The sequence below is a fragment of the Macaca mulatta genome, chromosome 15 (assembly GCF_049350105.2).
Source record: "Macaca mulatta isolate MMU2019108-1 chromosome 15, T2T-MMU8v2.0, whole genome shotgun sequence".
Classification (NCBI taxonomy): domain Eukaryota; kingdom Metazoa; phylum Chordata; class Mammalia; order Primates; family Cercopithecidae; genus Macaca; species Macaca mulatta.
Window position 1 is genome coordinate 123,634,766 of NC_133420.1, and position 16,558 is coordinate 123,651,323.

The 16,558-nt window shown below is 54.3% G+C and overlaps 1 protein-coding gene across 6 annotated transcripts in view; it reads left to right on the forward strand.

The window, feature by feature from the left end:
* Positions 1-16,558, forward strand: part of SUSD3 (sushi domain containing 3) — a 399,581-nt gene that overhangs the window by 359,757 nt on the left and 23,266 nt on the right. For 5 of the 6 annotated variants that reach the window (XM_015117275.3, XM_077966348.1, XM_077966347.1 and 2 more), the window contains exon 1: positions 13,903-14,032. Coding sequence is in view for 3 of the 6 variants with exons in the window: in XM_077966349.1 (XP_077822475.1) it covers positions 13,945-14,032 (88 nt within the window). In the remaining 3 variants the exon portion in view is untranslated. Of the gene's footprint in view, positions 1-13,902; positions 14,033-16,558 lie in introns of those variants that run through there. The other variant, XM_077966345.1, reaches the window with a different exon arrangement.

Sequence of the window (16,558 nt, forward strand, 5' to 3'; positions counted from 1 at the left end):
TTACAGGCATGAGTCATCACACCTGATCAAAATCTATCATCTTAAATAATATATATGTCATGAAGAACAGGCCAGGTGCAGTGGCTCACACCTGTAATCTCAGCACTTTGGGGGACCGAGGCAGGCAGATCAAGAGGTCAGGAGTTCAAGACTAGCCTGACCAATATGGTGAAACCCCGTCTCTACTAAAAATATGAAAATTAGTTGGGTGTGGTGGCATGCGCCTGTAGTCCCAGTTACTGGGGAGGCTGAGGCAGGAGAATCACTTAAACCCAGGAGGCAGAGGTTGCAGTGAGCTGAGATCGCACCACTGCACTCTAGCCTGGGCAACAGAGCGAACTTCATCTCAAAAAAAAAAAAAAAAAAAAAGAACAGAATGTTCATAGAAATATGAACATCACAGGTGCTTCTGGTGAGGCCTTAGAAGAGAGTAAGGAACATGCTATTGGAAAGAGGAGGAAAAGTGATCTGTGTTATAGAGTGGTAGAGATGTTGGCTGAACTACATTCTAGTGTTGGGTAGAAAGTAGGAGATTTCCAAACGGTGTGGAAGGTGTGGCCTGGTTTGTTTTTGCTGCTTGTAGCAATTTATCTCTTTTAAGAGAAAATAGATAAATCGAGGAAGGAACTGTTAAGCAAAAAGGAACTGTACTTGGTAATCTGGGAAGCCCTTAGCCTGTCCAGATTGCTAAAATTAGCAGATTCACTATTGAGAAAGTGTGGAAAGAAAGTGTGAAGATAACACCAAGGGTGTTGCTGGACATTTTGTTAAAGACATTATGAATGTGACTCGTGGATCCAATCAGCCATCTCAGTGGAACTGAGGAATAGAGATGAGGTTATCCAGGAATGATCTGTGGATAGAGCCTCTTGTCTGATGGCATGGGTCCCTGTAAACTACACAGGAGACCAACAAGATTTCTGAGAATGTTGCACCAGCAGAAACACTGCCAGCCTGAATTGAAAGGCGGGGGGTCAGGTGCGGTGGCTCACGCCTGTAATCTCAGCACTTTGGGAGGCTGACGCAGGCAGATCATGAGGTCAGGAGATCAAGACCATCCTGGCTAACATGGTGAAAACCCCGTCTCTACTAAAAAAAAATACAAAAATTTAGCCAGGCCTGATGGTGGGCGCCTATAGTCCCAGCTACTTGGGAGGCTGAGGCAGGAGAATGGCGTGAACCCAGGAGGCGGAGCTTGCAGTGAGCCGAGATCACACCAGTGCACTCCAGCCTGGGCGACAGAGTGGGACTCCGTCTTTAAAAAAAAAAAAAAGAGGCCGGGCGCGGTGGCTCACGCCTGTAATCCCAGCACTTTGGGAGGCCGAGACGGGTGGATCACGAGGTCAGGAGATCGAGACCATCCTGGCTAACACGGTGAAACCCCGTCTCTACTAAAAAATACAAAAAGCTAGCCGGGTGAGTTGGCGGGCGCCTGTAGTCCCAGCTACTCGGGAGGCTGAGGCAGGAGAATGGCGTGAACCCGGGAGGCGGAGCTTGCAGTGAGCTGAGATCGCGCCACTGCACTCCAGCCTGGGCGACAGAGCCAGACTCCGTCTCAAAAAAAAAAAAAAAAGAAAAGAAAAAAGAAAAGAAAAAAGAAAGGCATGGAGATGGGATGAAATGAAGGAAGAATGCCTTGGAGGACAGCAGGCATGGATGCAGAGACAGGCTAGGGGTGGGCCTGCGGGGGGCAGGTGGCAGGAGGGTGGCTGCTGCTGCTGCCAAGGCCCCAGAGTGCAGGGCCAACAACACAGTCCCAGAGGACAGAACACTGAGCCACTGAGGATTATTTTCAGATCGTGAAACCTAATGGAACTTGCCTGCTGGGTCTCAGACTTACTCAGGACCAAGAGACCCTTTTGTTTCTTCCCTTTCTCCCTTTTTATTTATTTATTTGTTGTTGTTGTTGTTGTTTGTTTGTTTTTTGAGATGGAGTCTTGCTCTGTCGCCCAGGCTGGAGTGCAGTGGCGCGATCTTGGCTCACTGCAAACTCCACCTCCCGGGTTCCTGCCATTCTCCTGCCTCAGCCTCCCGAGTAGCTGGGACTACAGGCGCCGCCACCACGCCCAGCTAATTTTTTGTATTTTTAGTAGAGATGGAGTTTCACTGTGTTAGCCAGGATGGTCTCGATCTCCTGACCTCGTGATCCACCCGCCTCGGCCTCCCAAAGTGCTGGGATTACAGGTGTGAACCACCGCGCCCGGCTCCTTTTCTCCCTTTTGGAATGTGCTCAGACTTTGGAGGATATTGGGATGAGGTGAATGCATTTTGAACAAGGGACCACAGCGACCTTTAGGGGTTCCCACTGTAGTGAGTTGAATAGTGTACCCACAAATTTATGTCTGCCTGGAACATCAGAATGTGATTTTATTTGGAAATAAGATCTTTGCAGGTATAGTTAGATATAGAAGTCATACTGAATTAGGATGGGCCATAAATCCGATAATTAGTGTCCCGATAAGAAGAGAAGACACAGAGATGTGGTGGTGGAGGTAGGGATTGAAGTGGTGCAGCTACAAGCCAAGGAGTACCAAGAATGCCTTTGTTTTGAGACCCCGATTTGTGGTACTTTGTTGCAGGGACCCTGGAACACTAACACACAGGGTGGGTAGCTAAGCAACTAGGTCTGGAGGCAACTGGAACTTAGTCTGCAGGGGAGTCTGGTAGCTACTACTCCATCCCTCCAGTTAATAGCCCCAGAACACATCTGCTGATGAACAAAGTTGGGTTTGCAGACTTGCGGCAATGAGCGGAGCACATGCGTTGGGAAAGCTTAGGGCGTTGCAGTGGGATGCTGTTAGGGAGGATGTGGAGTAGGATTTGGGCTGTGTTAGGTGGTTTTGAGGGGGGTTCAGAAGCCAGTCTGCATTGGATGCTATTAGGAGCAATGCTATGCTTGGGTATCTTAATACATTCCATCAGAAAGCAGAGGAATGAAATGAGGCTCAAACTGCAATTGGTATGAAACAGCAGCCACTTGTATCACCCAGGATGTTGGTATTGTCTTTCCAGTGACTTTTTCCTTTTTTTTTTTTTTTTTTTTTTTGAGACGAAGTCTCGCTCTGTCACCCATGTGGAGTGCAATGGCACAATCTCAGCTCACTGCAACCTCTGCCTCCCGGGTTCAAACAATTCTGCTGCCTCAGCCTTTCAAGTAGCTGGGATTACAGGTACCTACCACCATGCCCAGCTAATTTTTGTATTTTTTAGTAGAGACAGGGTTTTGCCATGTTAGCCAGGCTGGTCTTGGCTGAACTCCTGGGCTCAAGGTTATCCACCTGCATCAGCCTCCCAAAGTGGTGGGATTACAGGCGTGAGCCACCACACTTGGCCTGTGACTTTGACTTTGTTTTTTCTGTGCCAAGACAAGATGTTGAAGTGATCTTGTCTGATACTGATGCCCTGGGAGACTGTTTATGTTCAACAGGAGCGGTGAATGCCAATTCAGTTCTGGCTTCTCACAGGGTAGACAGTCACCCCGGTACCATCCAGCTGGGCATTTACCCTCCAATACCTCGGAGACACTTGGAGACACTGGTTGAGGGCTTCTCTAGGGACCATTCATCATTCTCCCACGTTTCCGGCCTGCCCTGCCTGAGCAGAGGGACTTTGGACCTGTTTGAAGATGATTCTGGTTTTGTTATTATTCAGGTATGGTGAGGCCAGCAGACCAGTAGACAACTACCATTGAGAAGATAGCTTGCTATCACAGATCCAAAGTGGAAGAGGCCTCCAGCCTCGCAGGGCCACACAGGGAAGCCCCAGGGTTGGTCAGCAGGCAGAGGGAATGGAGGGACGGTGGGCCGGAGCCTTTACTGTGGTTTTGCAGGAAGGTGTGGGCAAGGCAGGGTAAGCCGGCTGAGTACTGGCAGGTGCGAATCATTTCCGTGGGCTCTGGGGCACGGAGGCTCTTGCTGATTGTCTGGCACCTGCCTCGGGGTGAGGAGTGTAGGGGGATGGTGGCCCGGAGTGTGGGAGCCCCGGATAGGCGGTGTAGCATGTGGGCTCTGGGTTGGTTTGCATTTGAAAGGCGTGATCACAGCCAAGTCCTTTACTCTCTCTAGGGACGGGCTATCCCTGGGAGGGGCCGTCACTCCAGGGTCAGCAAGTCCCCAAGATGTCAAAGCATCAGAATACAGAAAATAAAAAGTATGATTAATACAGGCCCCCAGAGGGAGTCTCCAGCAGCTGGAAGTTGGGCTGAGGGCCCCCCGAGTGGGCATGGCTGAGGCGACATGGCAGGCACAGATGGCATCTGCTACAGGTGACCACCCCAAAGTCAGCTGGCTCGGGACCAGGGTTTGAGCTCAGGATGGCCTGAAGCCAAATTCCATATTATGAACTAGAGCTCAATTTGGTGAGCGGAGAGAAAAGAACAACAGGTGTTTTCCAGTGTCATCACCCGCATTACCTATTCGGAGTGTCTCATTTGCATGTTCCTCAGACCCTCACCGGTGCCTGCTCTGTGCCCGGCCCCACGCTGGGCTCTGGGGCCACAGAGATGAGTCAGGCATGGTTCCTGCCCTTGAGGTATGATTTGTCTGCAGGGGATTTGAGGAGGGAGCAAACCTGTGGTCCAGCCCCACCCAGCCTGGATGGCTAGGGAATCCTTGCTGGAGAACGTGGTGCCCGAGCTGAGCGCTGAAGCACTAGCAGGGCCACAGAGCTGAGCAGAGCGGGCAGGAAAGTCACTGCAGCTGGAACACTGTGGGGACAGGGCTGGCGCAGGAAATTCACTGCAGCTGGAACACTGCAGGGACAGGCTGGGGGAGGGGGTCTCCTGCTTCACTGGGGAGTGAGGACTTTGCTCCTGGGCCCTGTGGATTTGGGAGACCTCCAGGGCCAGCAGCATGGAGCACAGAGACAGGCAGAGCCCGTCAGTGTTAATGAGTGTATGGAATAAAATTGGGAAGCAGCCAGGTGCGGTGGCTCATGCCTGTAATCCCAGCACTTTGGGAGGCTGAGGTGGGCGGATCATAAGGTCAAGAGATCCAGACCATCCTCGCCAGCATGGTCTCTACTAAAAATACGAAAATTAGCTGGGCATGGTGGCACACACCTGTAGTCCCAGCTACTCGGGAGGCTGAGGCAGGAGAATTGCTTGAACCCAAGAGGCAGTGGTTGCAGTGAACCGAGATCATGCCACTGTACTCCAGCCTGGCGACAGAGCAAGACTCCGTCTCAAAAAAAAAAAAAAAAAAAATCGGGAAGCAAGGGGAAGGACTTTTGACTCCACGGAAGAGCCGGGCAGGGGCCTGTTCACAGAACCATTTCTTGAAGTCTGACTTCCAGAGGCAGTGGCCGTTTGCACTACAGGTGGTCTGTAGCGCAGGACCAGTACGCTCTTACCCCCTGAAGGCTGCAGTGACACGATCCCCACCAAGGATCGCCATGTTCCGTTGAGCAGGTCATCCGCTACACAGAGGCACTGAGGAATGTGTACATACATTGAGATGCAGCCCATGTACCACCCTCAGGGATGTGGCCTTCTCCAAATGTGTACAAAGTCACCAAATGGGCTAGCTTTGGCCCTCTCCTTGCCCTCTGCAATGCTCTCTGAGGAGCTGAGAATGAGGTGGTTTCCGGGAGGGCTCAGGATCATAGGGGTTGAAGGAGACAAGAAAGAAAAGAGCACAGGGGGCTGGGAGTGGTGGCTCACTCCTGTAATCCCAGCACTTTGGGAAGCTGAGGCAGGCGGATCACTTGAGATCAGGAATTTGATACCAGCCTGGCCGACATGATGAAAGCCCGTCTCTACTAAAATACAAAAATTAGCTGGGTGTGGTGGTTCTTGCCTGTAATCCCAGCTACCGGGAAGGCTGAGCCAGGAGAATCGCTTGAACCTGGGAGGCAGAGGTTGCAGTGAACTGTGATCATGCCACTGCACTCCAGCCTGGGTAACAGAGTAAGATTCTGTCTCAAAAAAATAAAAAAGAAAAGAGCGCAGGGAGACCCTGGATGGCGCTGTGAGCTTGGACCCACCTGGGCTAAGCCAGGCCTCAGGGAAAAAACAAACTGCCATCATCGGATTTATATGCGCTCATGACTGGCTACGAAATATGGTCTTGTCTCTGGTAATGGGGTGCACCTGCCTGCCCCCACAGACAGCGTCCTTATAGCTCAGAAGTACAGACCAATGAAACGAACATTCCTCTAAAGAGTTTAGCAAATATGGATAGGCACTAAGAACAAGCACCCCACCTGTATCTCCACCCAGTAATAACACCACACACTTAGCACCCTCCAGCCATCCATGTGTTTGGATCTGTCTGTATATGTGTGTGTCTGTGTTTTATCAAAAAATAATGGGGGCCAGGCGCTGTGGCTCACACCTGTAATCCCAGCACTTTGGGAGGCCCAGGCAGGCAGATCACAAGGTCAGGAGATCAAAACCATCCTGGCTAACATGATGAAACTCCGTCTCTACTAAAAACACAAAAAGTTAGCTGGGCATGGTGGTGGGCGCCTGCAGTCCCAGCTACTCGGGAGGCTGAGGCAGGAGAATGGCGTGAACCCGGGAGGCGGAGCTTGCAGTGAGCCAAGATGGCACCACTGCACTCCAGCCTGGGCAACAGAGCGAGACTCTGTCTCAAAAAAAATAATAACAAAAGGCAAAAAAAGAAAATAAAAGTCATGGGATCATGTGTACATTTCGGGTCTGAGCCTGATCTTGGCGTTCTAATGAGGAGCGGCTTCTGGAGCTCAGGTGCACAGCAGATACTCAAGAAGTGGCTGACAACAACCTGGCCTGGTGCTTCTATCCAGAGCACAGGGCTTGGCCCTCTGGCGGCCCTTCAATTTGCTGACACTCCCATTCAAAGTGAGGTCTTTGTTTCTACTCCTTGACTCTGAGCTCTATGCTTGGTGAAAATGATGTAACAGCAGTGTTGTTTCTGGGCCGAGGCCTTGAGAAGCTGGCAGCTTCCACTTCCTGTCCTCTGGAATGCTTGCTCCTGGAAAGCCAGCCAGCATGCTGTGAGAAAGCTCAAGCCGCCCTGGGAGAGTAGTCAACAGCCGGCACCAACGCGTCAGCCTGCGATCAGCCGGCCTGGGAATGGAGCTCTGCTCCAGCTGAACCTCCCCAGGGATCAGAGACCAGATGCTGGGTCCTGCCTAAATTGCAGGTTCGTGAGCAAAGGAAAGGATTATTGCCATTCTAAGAAGTATCTGTGGTTATCCAGTGACAGGTACAGAGATACTGGAACCCTCGCCCAGCCAAGTGCCTCTGCCTGGCCACAGTGTTGAGGGTGATCCATCCTGGGATGAGATGTTAGGATCCCGGGAGACAGCCTTGCCCTGCCTCTAGGACTGTGAGCTGCAAGGTCTTTGCTCAGAACCTGGAAGCTGCAGCATCCGTGGTGGGGTGGATGAGGCCAATAGACAGAGGAACGCATGCTGAGCGATGGGGAGACAGATGGAGTCCTACAGACACCTTTCCCCCATCACCCATAACCTGCCTCCTTATTCACTCATGGGTTTAACTTGGGTTTTTGTCCCCTGCAACTAAAGTAGCCACTTAGCAAATACGTGACTCACAGGCTTAAGCCTCCGTTTCCCGTCTGTAAAATGGGGATGGTGAAGCCCTCATCAATGGTAACTGAGTGATTATTAGAAAACTGGAGCTGCCAATGCAGGCAGAGGGAGAGGCGAGTGTAGACGGGGAGCCGCCAGCAGCCCTTCCTGCTCTTCACTTTCCTCCAGAGATGGCAGCAAAGCTCCATCTATCATGGGCTCCACCCTTGGCCCTGGGACAGGAGTCCTGGCATGCCCATTTTTTGTTGGGAGTGGGAGGAAACTAAGGCAAGGAGAGCCCAAGTCACATGCCCAGGTCCCACAGGCTGACCCCAGACAGGCTCCAAAGCCTGGTTTGTAGGGAGACTCTCCCCTCGCCGCAGGCCTCAGTCTCCCCATCTGTAACACAGGAGACTTCCAAGGAGCTTCCTAAGGCTGAGTTCCTCTGATGTCTCTGTATGGATGAGCCTCAGCCATCCTTACAGGCCACTGAGAGGCCACCCGGGGGCCATATCCAGATGGAACCCTTGCCCCCGCTGGGGGGCCGCAGGATTGCCTCCTCCAAAGATATAAGCCAGGCGGTAGACCAGGGAACCTGAGCGACCCCAGCAGACACTCTGAGCTTCAGCGGCATGGCTGCCAGACACACTGCACCCGCCCCGGGCTGTCAGGACCCTCCGATTCAGCCCTTTTTAAGAGGAGGTGGTGGCTGGGCGCGGTGGCTCAAGCCTGTAATCCCAGCACTTTGGGAGGCCGAGACGGGCGGATCACGAGGTCGGGAGATCGAGACCATCCTGGTTAACACGGTGAAACCCCGTCTCTACTAAAAAATACAAAAAACTAGCCGGGCGAGGCGACGGGCGCCTGTAGTCCCAGCTACTCGGGAGGCTGAGGCAGGAGAATGGCGTGAACCCGGAAGGCGGAGCTTGCAGTGAGCTGAGATCCGGCCACTGCACTCCAGCCTGGGTGACAGAGCGAGACTCCGTCTCAAAAAAAAAAAAAAAAAAAAAAGAGGAGGTGGGGAAACTGGAGCCCAGGGGGTACGGGCTTACCTGAGGCCACCAGAGGGCTGGTAAAGAGGCAGGACTAAAACACACTGAGCCTGGCAGCTGGTGAGGGCTGAGCAGCCACTGCTCTGTCGGGGGCAGGGTGGGAGCTGGCAGGAAGCCTGTGGGGAGGGGGGAGGCGAGGCTCTCACGCTTCTCCAGTGACCAGGCACTTGGGGGCCCATGCTGCTCGCTGTGCAGGTGCCGGGCATCAAAGAAGCTTAACTGGCTCTTGAGCATTAAGCCTCGGGCTGCCCTTGACCCACCTGTGCACCCCCTGACCTGCCAGCTTAGCTGGGAACAGCTCCAGGCCAATGGAAGCACAACCCCCCACCTGAAATCCTATGCTTGGTGGTAAGTCCTCAGAGCATGGTAATGCCGTGTAATCCTAGCAGCCGAGGACCCCGGTCAGTCCACATCTTTCCTGACAAGTGAACATCAGAATGGTCGTGGGAAATTTTGCAATAGTTTACATTTACAAAGCATTTAAAATCCTTGTTTCTTATCAGAGAATAGATACATGCTCATTGTGGGAAGTTCAGAAAGCACAAAAGGAGTTGAGGGGTGGGAAAAAGATGAGCCGCTATCTGCCAGCCCAGCAGTGGCCGGGCAAAGGCCCTGGCTTGTAGGATGAGGATCGGGGGAGCAGCCCCTGGCCAGAGTTTGTCCCTCCTAGGCCCAGCTGTATCCCAGCTTCTGAACTGGCCTGGCACGCAGTATGTGCTTGGTAGTACCTGTTCCATGAACCTGTCATTCCTTCTGCCCTCCGGGCGCCTTGCTTTGTGTCTCTGAGTCACCATTTCTGAACCTGAGGGCGGCGGCTCAATGTCATGTCACCCGGGCTGACTGATCTATTTGTGCAGGCTGCGGCCAGGTAGGACAGTCTGATGGTCAGAGCTCAGGCCCCAGCAGCGGAGTAACCCTGGGGAGGGGCCTTTGTCGATGTGCACAGTGGGGACAGGGCTCTTGCCTTGCTTTAGGAGGATAAGTGGTATGTGTTGAGGGCTCCAGATGGCCTAGCAGAAAACATTTTTGGGAAAATTGTTTTCTCTGCAAACATCTGGCCTATTAGAACTGCAACCTCAGGTTACTTTTTTTTCTTTCTTTCTTGTTTTGCTTTTAGTTTTTAAAAGGTAATACAGTTTTTAAAAAGAGAGGATACCCATGAGGCCACCAGTGCTTCCCTGACTCTTATCATTTTGCAAAAGAACTTTCTGGACGTGGTCTATTGTGAGAGGTTTTCAGGACAAAAATCTCATTTTCTATTGAGTAAAAACTAAAATCAAGAATAAAGCAAAAAAGTGGCTCACACCTGTAATCCCAGCACTTTGAGAGGCCAAGGAGGGTGCGTCACCTGAGGTCAGGAGTTCAAGACCAGCCTGACCAACATGGTGAAACCCTGTTTCTACTAAAATACAAAAATTAACTGGGCGTGGTGGTGCATGCCTGTAATCCCAGCTACTCGGGAGGTTGAGGCAGGAGAATTGCATGAACCCAGGAGTAGAGGTTGCAGTGAGCCGAGCTCATGCCACTGCAATCCAGCCTGGGTGACAGAGCAAGACTTTGCCAAAAAAAGAAAAGCAAAACAAAATGTTTTAGATTTCCACAATTATTATCTAATTTTAGAAAAACTCGTCAAGCCAAGAACTCTGTCACCACCAGACTCCTGCATGGGCCCACTCCCAGGCCACCATGGCCCATGGGTGCTGAGTCAGGCAAACCAAGGGTTGAGGAAGACTTCCTGGGGGTGGCAACACCTCAGCTAAGGTCTGAGGAAAGAGGAAACCCCCAAGCCAGACCTTCACCTTCCCCTGGAAACCTCTGGCAGCGCATGAGACCCCCATGTTACAGAGTGGAACACTGAGCCCCAGGGCTGGCAGGCCTCCCCCGCCTCCCAGGTTCCATCCAACAAGCATCCACTGACAGTGCACTGTGTGCTCCCAGTTGCAAATAGAGCTGGGAAGAGGCTGCGACTTTGGTCAGTTCCTCAGGCTGTGACTGACTCTGCTTCCTTCTCCCAACCTGCCTTGTCAGCAGTCCATCCGTTCCTCCTAGCCTCCTCCCCTGCCTCTTTAGCAGGGGAGCCCATATTTTTTTGTTTTGTTTTGTTTTGTTTTGTTTTTTGAGACACAGTCTCCCTCTGTCACCCAGGCTGGAGTGCAGTGGTGCAATCTCAGATCACTGCAACCTCTGCCTCCTAGGTTCAAGCAATTTTCGTGCCTTGGCCTCCCGAGTAGCTGGGATTACTGGTGTATCTGACCTCAAGTGATCCTCTTGGCCACAATCGGCCACATGTCCATAGCTCTACACCTGGCCACATGTCCTCTTCATTTCAGAGACGTGACACAGGCTGACCAGGCCTTAAGGACAGGTGGCACGAAATGGCTCTGACAGGGAGTGCCATCAGGGAGGGCTCCATGGAGGAGGAGGGTGAGGAAGGCAAAGAGACACACTCAGGCAGGCGAAGCCCAAGTACTGCTCCCAGTTTGTGCCTAGACTTGGAGAGTCTGAGAAACCAGGCAACTAGGAGAGCTGGGTGGGTGGGCCAAGCTCAAATGCTGACGGGGCCTTGGCAGTCCAGTTCAGAGGCCACCACTCCATCCTGAGCACATCACGGTCTCTCACTTGCCTTGAGAGGGTGGCAGGACCACGTCCACCCCTCAGATGAGAACACGAAGACTCAGTGCAAGGGTGCCCACCCCTGCCCCAGGGATCAGGGAAGCCTCTCAGAGAGCCATGGTTCCCACCATGGAAGGGGGCACCCCAGGCGGTTGTCCTTGGTGGGCCCATGCCGTTCCTTCCACGTGCCTCAGTTTCGCCCATGTGTGTGGCTGGAATTGCTGGGCTTTGTAAGAGCAAACCATTCCAAGGGCCTGGGAAAAGGTGGACAAGATGGCCCTGATCAGGGTTCAAATAGGTGACAGGCCCACCTCCAGAACCAGGCTCAGATCCCTCCCACAGCTCCTGAAGATGGCCTTTTGGCAGCAAATGGGTGTTCTGAGCCACAGCAAGGCATACTGTTTCCAGTGGAAAGGACATGACAGAGGTCCTTAGGCCACCTCCAGGTCCCCTAACAGTACAAATGGAGGCCCAGCGCCACAAGCCTAAACGTCCACAACCCAACTAAGCGACAGACTGCTCAGAAAAACATGCTCTGTCCTCCTTGATCCCATCTGTCAGGGGCTGAACTGTGTCCCCCAAAATCTATGTTTAAGTCCTAATCCTCAGTACCTCCAAATATGACCTTATTTGGAGACAAGGTCTTTACAGACTCTTTTTTAAAGTAACTGGGACTACAGGCACGCACCACCACACCCAGCTAATTTTTGTATTTTTAGTAGGGACAGGGTTTCACTATGTTGACCAGGCTGGTCACGAACTCCTGACCTTACGATCCACCTGCCTCCGCCTCCCAATGTGCCGGGATTACAGGTGTGAGCCACTGTGCCCTGCCGGTCTTTACAGACTCTTTATAGGGTCTTAAGTTAAGATGAGGACATTACGATGGGCACTAATCTAATATGACTGGTGTCCTTAGAAGAGAGATGTGAACACAGAGAGACACAGGGAAAGCACCGTGTGTAGACAGGAGTTAAGTTTCCACCAGCCAAGGAACTGCCAGAAGCTGGAAGATGCAAGGAAGGCTGTTCTCCTGGAGTTTCTGGAGGGATTGTAGGCCTGCCGACACCCTGATCTCAGACTTCTGGCCTCCTGAACCATAAGACAATAAATTTCTGTTGTTCTCAGGCACCCAGTCTGTGGTACTATGTTACACAGCTCTAGGAAACACACTTCCTAAATGGCCAGGTGTTTAGCATTTGAGGAGTCCTGAAGGCCTGGGCCACAGCGTGGTGGCTTAAGGAGCTGCAGGCAGCCTAGTGTTTTCCATCGCCACCTAGCTCCACCCAGCAATTGCAGGGCTGCCCCAGACCTCCCTCCCAGCCCTGTCCATGCACCTACAGGCAGTGGCCCTCCGCCCAGTGGTGCATGGTGGGCAAAACCAGAGAAAGGACCACACAGGCCTGAGAGATGGGTTAGGGGCCACTTGGCAAGACATTCTGGGGTCCCAGAGCGTGGTCTGCAGTGGGCACCGCTGATGGTCCTGGCGCTTCCCAACACGGCGGAAGAACACACATGCTGGGTTTTGAATAAAGGAGCTTGAAGTAAGCCATCGTGTGTGACCCACAAGGGCAAGGAGGAAGAAGATATCAGGGGTGACGCCAACCCTGATGGTGAAAGGGGGAGGGCCCCTCACGTTTCACACTGGACCTCAGCTTTGGAGGGCTCGGAAAGCAGAGGTGGGGAGGGGCTGCCCTGCTGGAACCCCGCTTCATGGTCCACCTGAACATCCACACTCTTCATGGTCACCTGCCAGGCACTCTGGAGATAGCCTGGCCCACCTGGGCCACCTTCTGCACTCCTGCAGGCATGCCTCAGCCAGCTGCTCTGGCTTCTGCTGCCACACATTGCCAAACCAGGGCCTTTGCTCCTGCTGTTCCCTCTGCCAGGATTGCCTTTGCCAGCTCCACAGGGATAGGCACGGCTCAGGTGGCCTCCCACAAGCAGCCCAAGATCCAGGATGTCTGAGGCCTGACATCACACCCCACCCTTTGGTGGTGGTTTGGGAAGGGGGCTAAGCCTGAGTTGGGTGGGGTCAGGGAGAGAGAAAGAGCCCGGATCACAGCTCTGGGCCCGCTGCAGGTGGAGCTGAGTGGGAAGGGGAAGCCAGGAGAAAGGAGGCCTCCAGGTGCGTGTGGGCCCTGCAGCCAGACCCCAGGGCTGTGAATCCTGTTTCTCCCAGCTGGGGGCCCCTCAGTGAGAACCGAAGACAACAAGGGCACCCAGACCGCAGGGTGCCTCAGCAGGCCTGGCACAGTGAGAGACAGGGAAAGAAGGCTGGGTCCACACAGGACTCTGGGGGGGAGTGGGGTGTGCGAGGGGCGGGCCGGGGAGGGGTTTTGCTCTTTGCCCTTTGGTACCGGCCGAATCCGGCACCCTGAGAAGGCAAAATCCTGCTCAAAAAATAAAAACATAGAAGCGCATGGAAAAACCACACTAGGAATGGAGGTGAGAACAGGGCGGGATGGGGGAAGGGTGTTAGGCAGAGGTAGCCGCGCGTGCAACGCCCCGGAGGAGCAACACTTTCCGCTCGGCCGGCTGGCTGGGCCCGCTGGGTATTCGGGCTCCCCAGGGGACCCCGCCTCCGCCCGGACCTCGGTCCCAGCCCAAATGTGGGCGTGGTCTGTACGTTGCATGGCACCGCCCCTGGGCGGGCGCGGGAGGCGGGGCTTGTTGCGTCCCGCCCCTCACCCAGGTCCAGGTCCCGCCCCCACAAGCCCGGCTCACTGCCCTGGCAGACCCCGCCAAGCGCCTCGGAGCGCGCAGGATGCGCGGGGCGGCCGCCACCCTCCGTGGCAAGGCGAGGCCCCGGGGGCGGGCCGGGGTCACCACGCCTGCCCCAGGGAACCGCACAGGTGAGGGCTGAGGCCGAGTGGCCGCGTGCGAGGCTCTGCGCCCATTTCACAGACGGGAAAGCCGAGGGGAGGGGGTCGCGGGGCCGCACAACCGTGGGTGGGGGCCACAGCCGCGATCTGCCCCGAGTATGAACCTCCTCGACCCTCCGCCAGCCCAACAGGCGCCCTAGCGGAGCCGAAGCCTGGCAGCGAGCAGCAGCCCGCGCGCCCCTTCCCGAGTCGCCGCCGCGCCTTGGTCCCGGGCGCCTGCGGACACCGCGGCCGGCCAAGCCTCTCCACGCCGCAGGCTGCGGACCCCTCCGCGCCCCTCCGCGTCCCTCCGGGGGAAGTCGAAACCGGCCTCACCTGGCGGGCGGGCGGCGCGGAGGTGGGAGCGGGGAGCCCTCTCTGCGCCTGAGGGAGGTGTCATCTTCACGATTCCTTGGTGACCACCGCAGCTCCACTTTACAGATGGAGAAACTGAGCCTGCGAGAGGGGAGTGGCTGTCCGAGGCTATCCTATGGCCAGGCTTGGGATCGCCTCGGCTGTCGCCGAGGCTCAGAGGCCTCCGGAAGGAAGAGAGGCTGCTTTTTATTTTACTTTTAAGTGTTTGAATTCAAGAATGTGCTTAAAGAGCTTTCTGCTCCCGTGCCCAAGGCTCCGGGGTTCGAATGCTGGCCTTGCTCCTTGAATGATTATAAAGTCTAACCCTTGTAGAAATAGAACCAAACCGGAACTCGGGGTCTCTGATACCCCAAAAGCTTTTTTCCGTGGCCACTACCCACGAGCGTTAGGCCTGAGGGTCCTGGCTGTCTCGGGCGTTGCGGGGCTAAGGCTCAGCGCAGGAGGAAGCTGAAGCCCAGAGTGGGGTGGGCTGGACCAGGTCACGCCGTCAGCCCGCAGCCCCAGGGAACTGGCAGGAAGGTGGCAGGAGGCTGGCTTCCTCTCACAGATGGGGAAACTGCGGCTCAGGGAGCAAATTCACCGAGCAGAGCTCCGCAACTCGGCAACGTGGGCGCTGAGACTCGTTCCTGGCGCTGGTGGATTTGGTTTGTTTAGTTTGACTCTCTGGCAGCCTAATGTCCAGAGTCCCTAATTTGGTGTTGGGGTGATGAGCACTTTTGCTCCTGTGTTTGAGCAAGGCCTGCCCAGGGCCTGGTACTGCCTTAGGAGCCCCTTCTACTGGCACAACAGCCTGGAGGAGTGGGTGCCAATGCCCTTTGGATAGCCTTGAGTTGCCCAAGGTCAGCCCAAGGCCAGGGAGTATCTGGAAGCTCTGGCATATTTGCATACAAAAGGTTGTTTGCCTTGGAATTTGTGCTGGGAATGGAGCTTAGTCTGGCACCCTGTGCTCTTGTTCATCCTCCCTGGCCCTGGCTCTGCCTCTGACCACCATGACCACTTCCCAGGCACTGGCCCCCTTGTTGGAGTTTTGGGTTAGAATCCCCCTGTGACCTGGGGTGAGTCGCTGCACCTCTGTGCCTCAGTTTCCCCATGTTCCCCAGTTTCCCCACTGTATACCTGCCCCCAAGCTTGTGGACAGGCCCAGTGGAGCCCCGGGAGGATACTTGTTCTGGTGTAGGGCTGATGCCATCATCTGGACTCCATCACTCTCCTGCCATGAGATCTCAGTTTCTTGATCTGTGAAATGTGCTGTGAAGTGAGAGGCTAGGGGGTTGGGAGTCTTTGGAGAGGATTTGACACTAAAACACCACTGGCCAGGAGTGGTGGCTCATGCCTCTAATCCCACACTTTGGGAGGCTGAGGCGGGCGGATTGCTTGAGTCCAGGAGCTCGAAACCAACCTGGGTAACATAGCAAGACTTCATTCTACAAAAAATGCAAAAAAAAAAAAAATGAGCCGAGCATGGTGGCATGTGCCTGTAGTCCCAGTTATTCTGGAGGCTGAAAGGTGGAAGGATTGCTTTAGCTCAGAGTTCGAGGCTACAGTGAGCTGTGATCATCTCACTGCACTCCACCCTGGGCAACCAGAGTGAGATTCTGTCTCAAAACAAAACAAAAACCAAAAACACAGCATGGGCATGTGTGTTTTTCCCACCATCTTTAAAATGGGACCATTACCACCGGCTTTCCTAGAGTAGCTATGAAGAGCACAGTAGCGCAGACACACTTGTCTTCCTGGGAGGCAGGAAGTGGTCTTCCCTCATCTCCCATGAGCGCCCTGGGAGAAGGGCAGCGTGCGGGGGAGACTAGCTCAGAGTAGGAGTTTATCATATTTATTGTATGACTGGCCCCTGGCCCTGCTCCCAGGTCAGCCCCAGCACTCCCTGATCTGGGAGATTGTCCAGGAAAGCAGGGTTCCAGTGGCTGTAGGTAACCCCCTGGCATCCCTGGAAGGGCCTTGGAGGAAGGGCCTGGAGAGGGGGGGTAGCAGGAGGCGTGCTCTGCCGGTACCTTCTTGGCTTCACCCCTGAACTCCTGCCCCAGAACTGGACTGTGTCCATTTTACAGAGGAGAAATTGAGACCCCGTCAATGCCTGTGTAAGTCAAAGCGAGGCGGACATGCCCCGTGATGCCTGTTTACGGC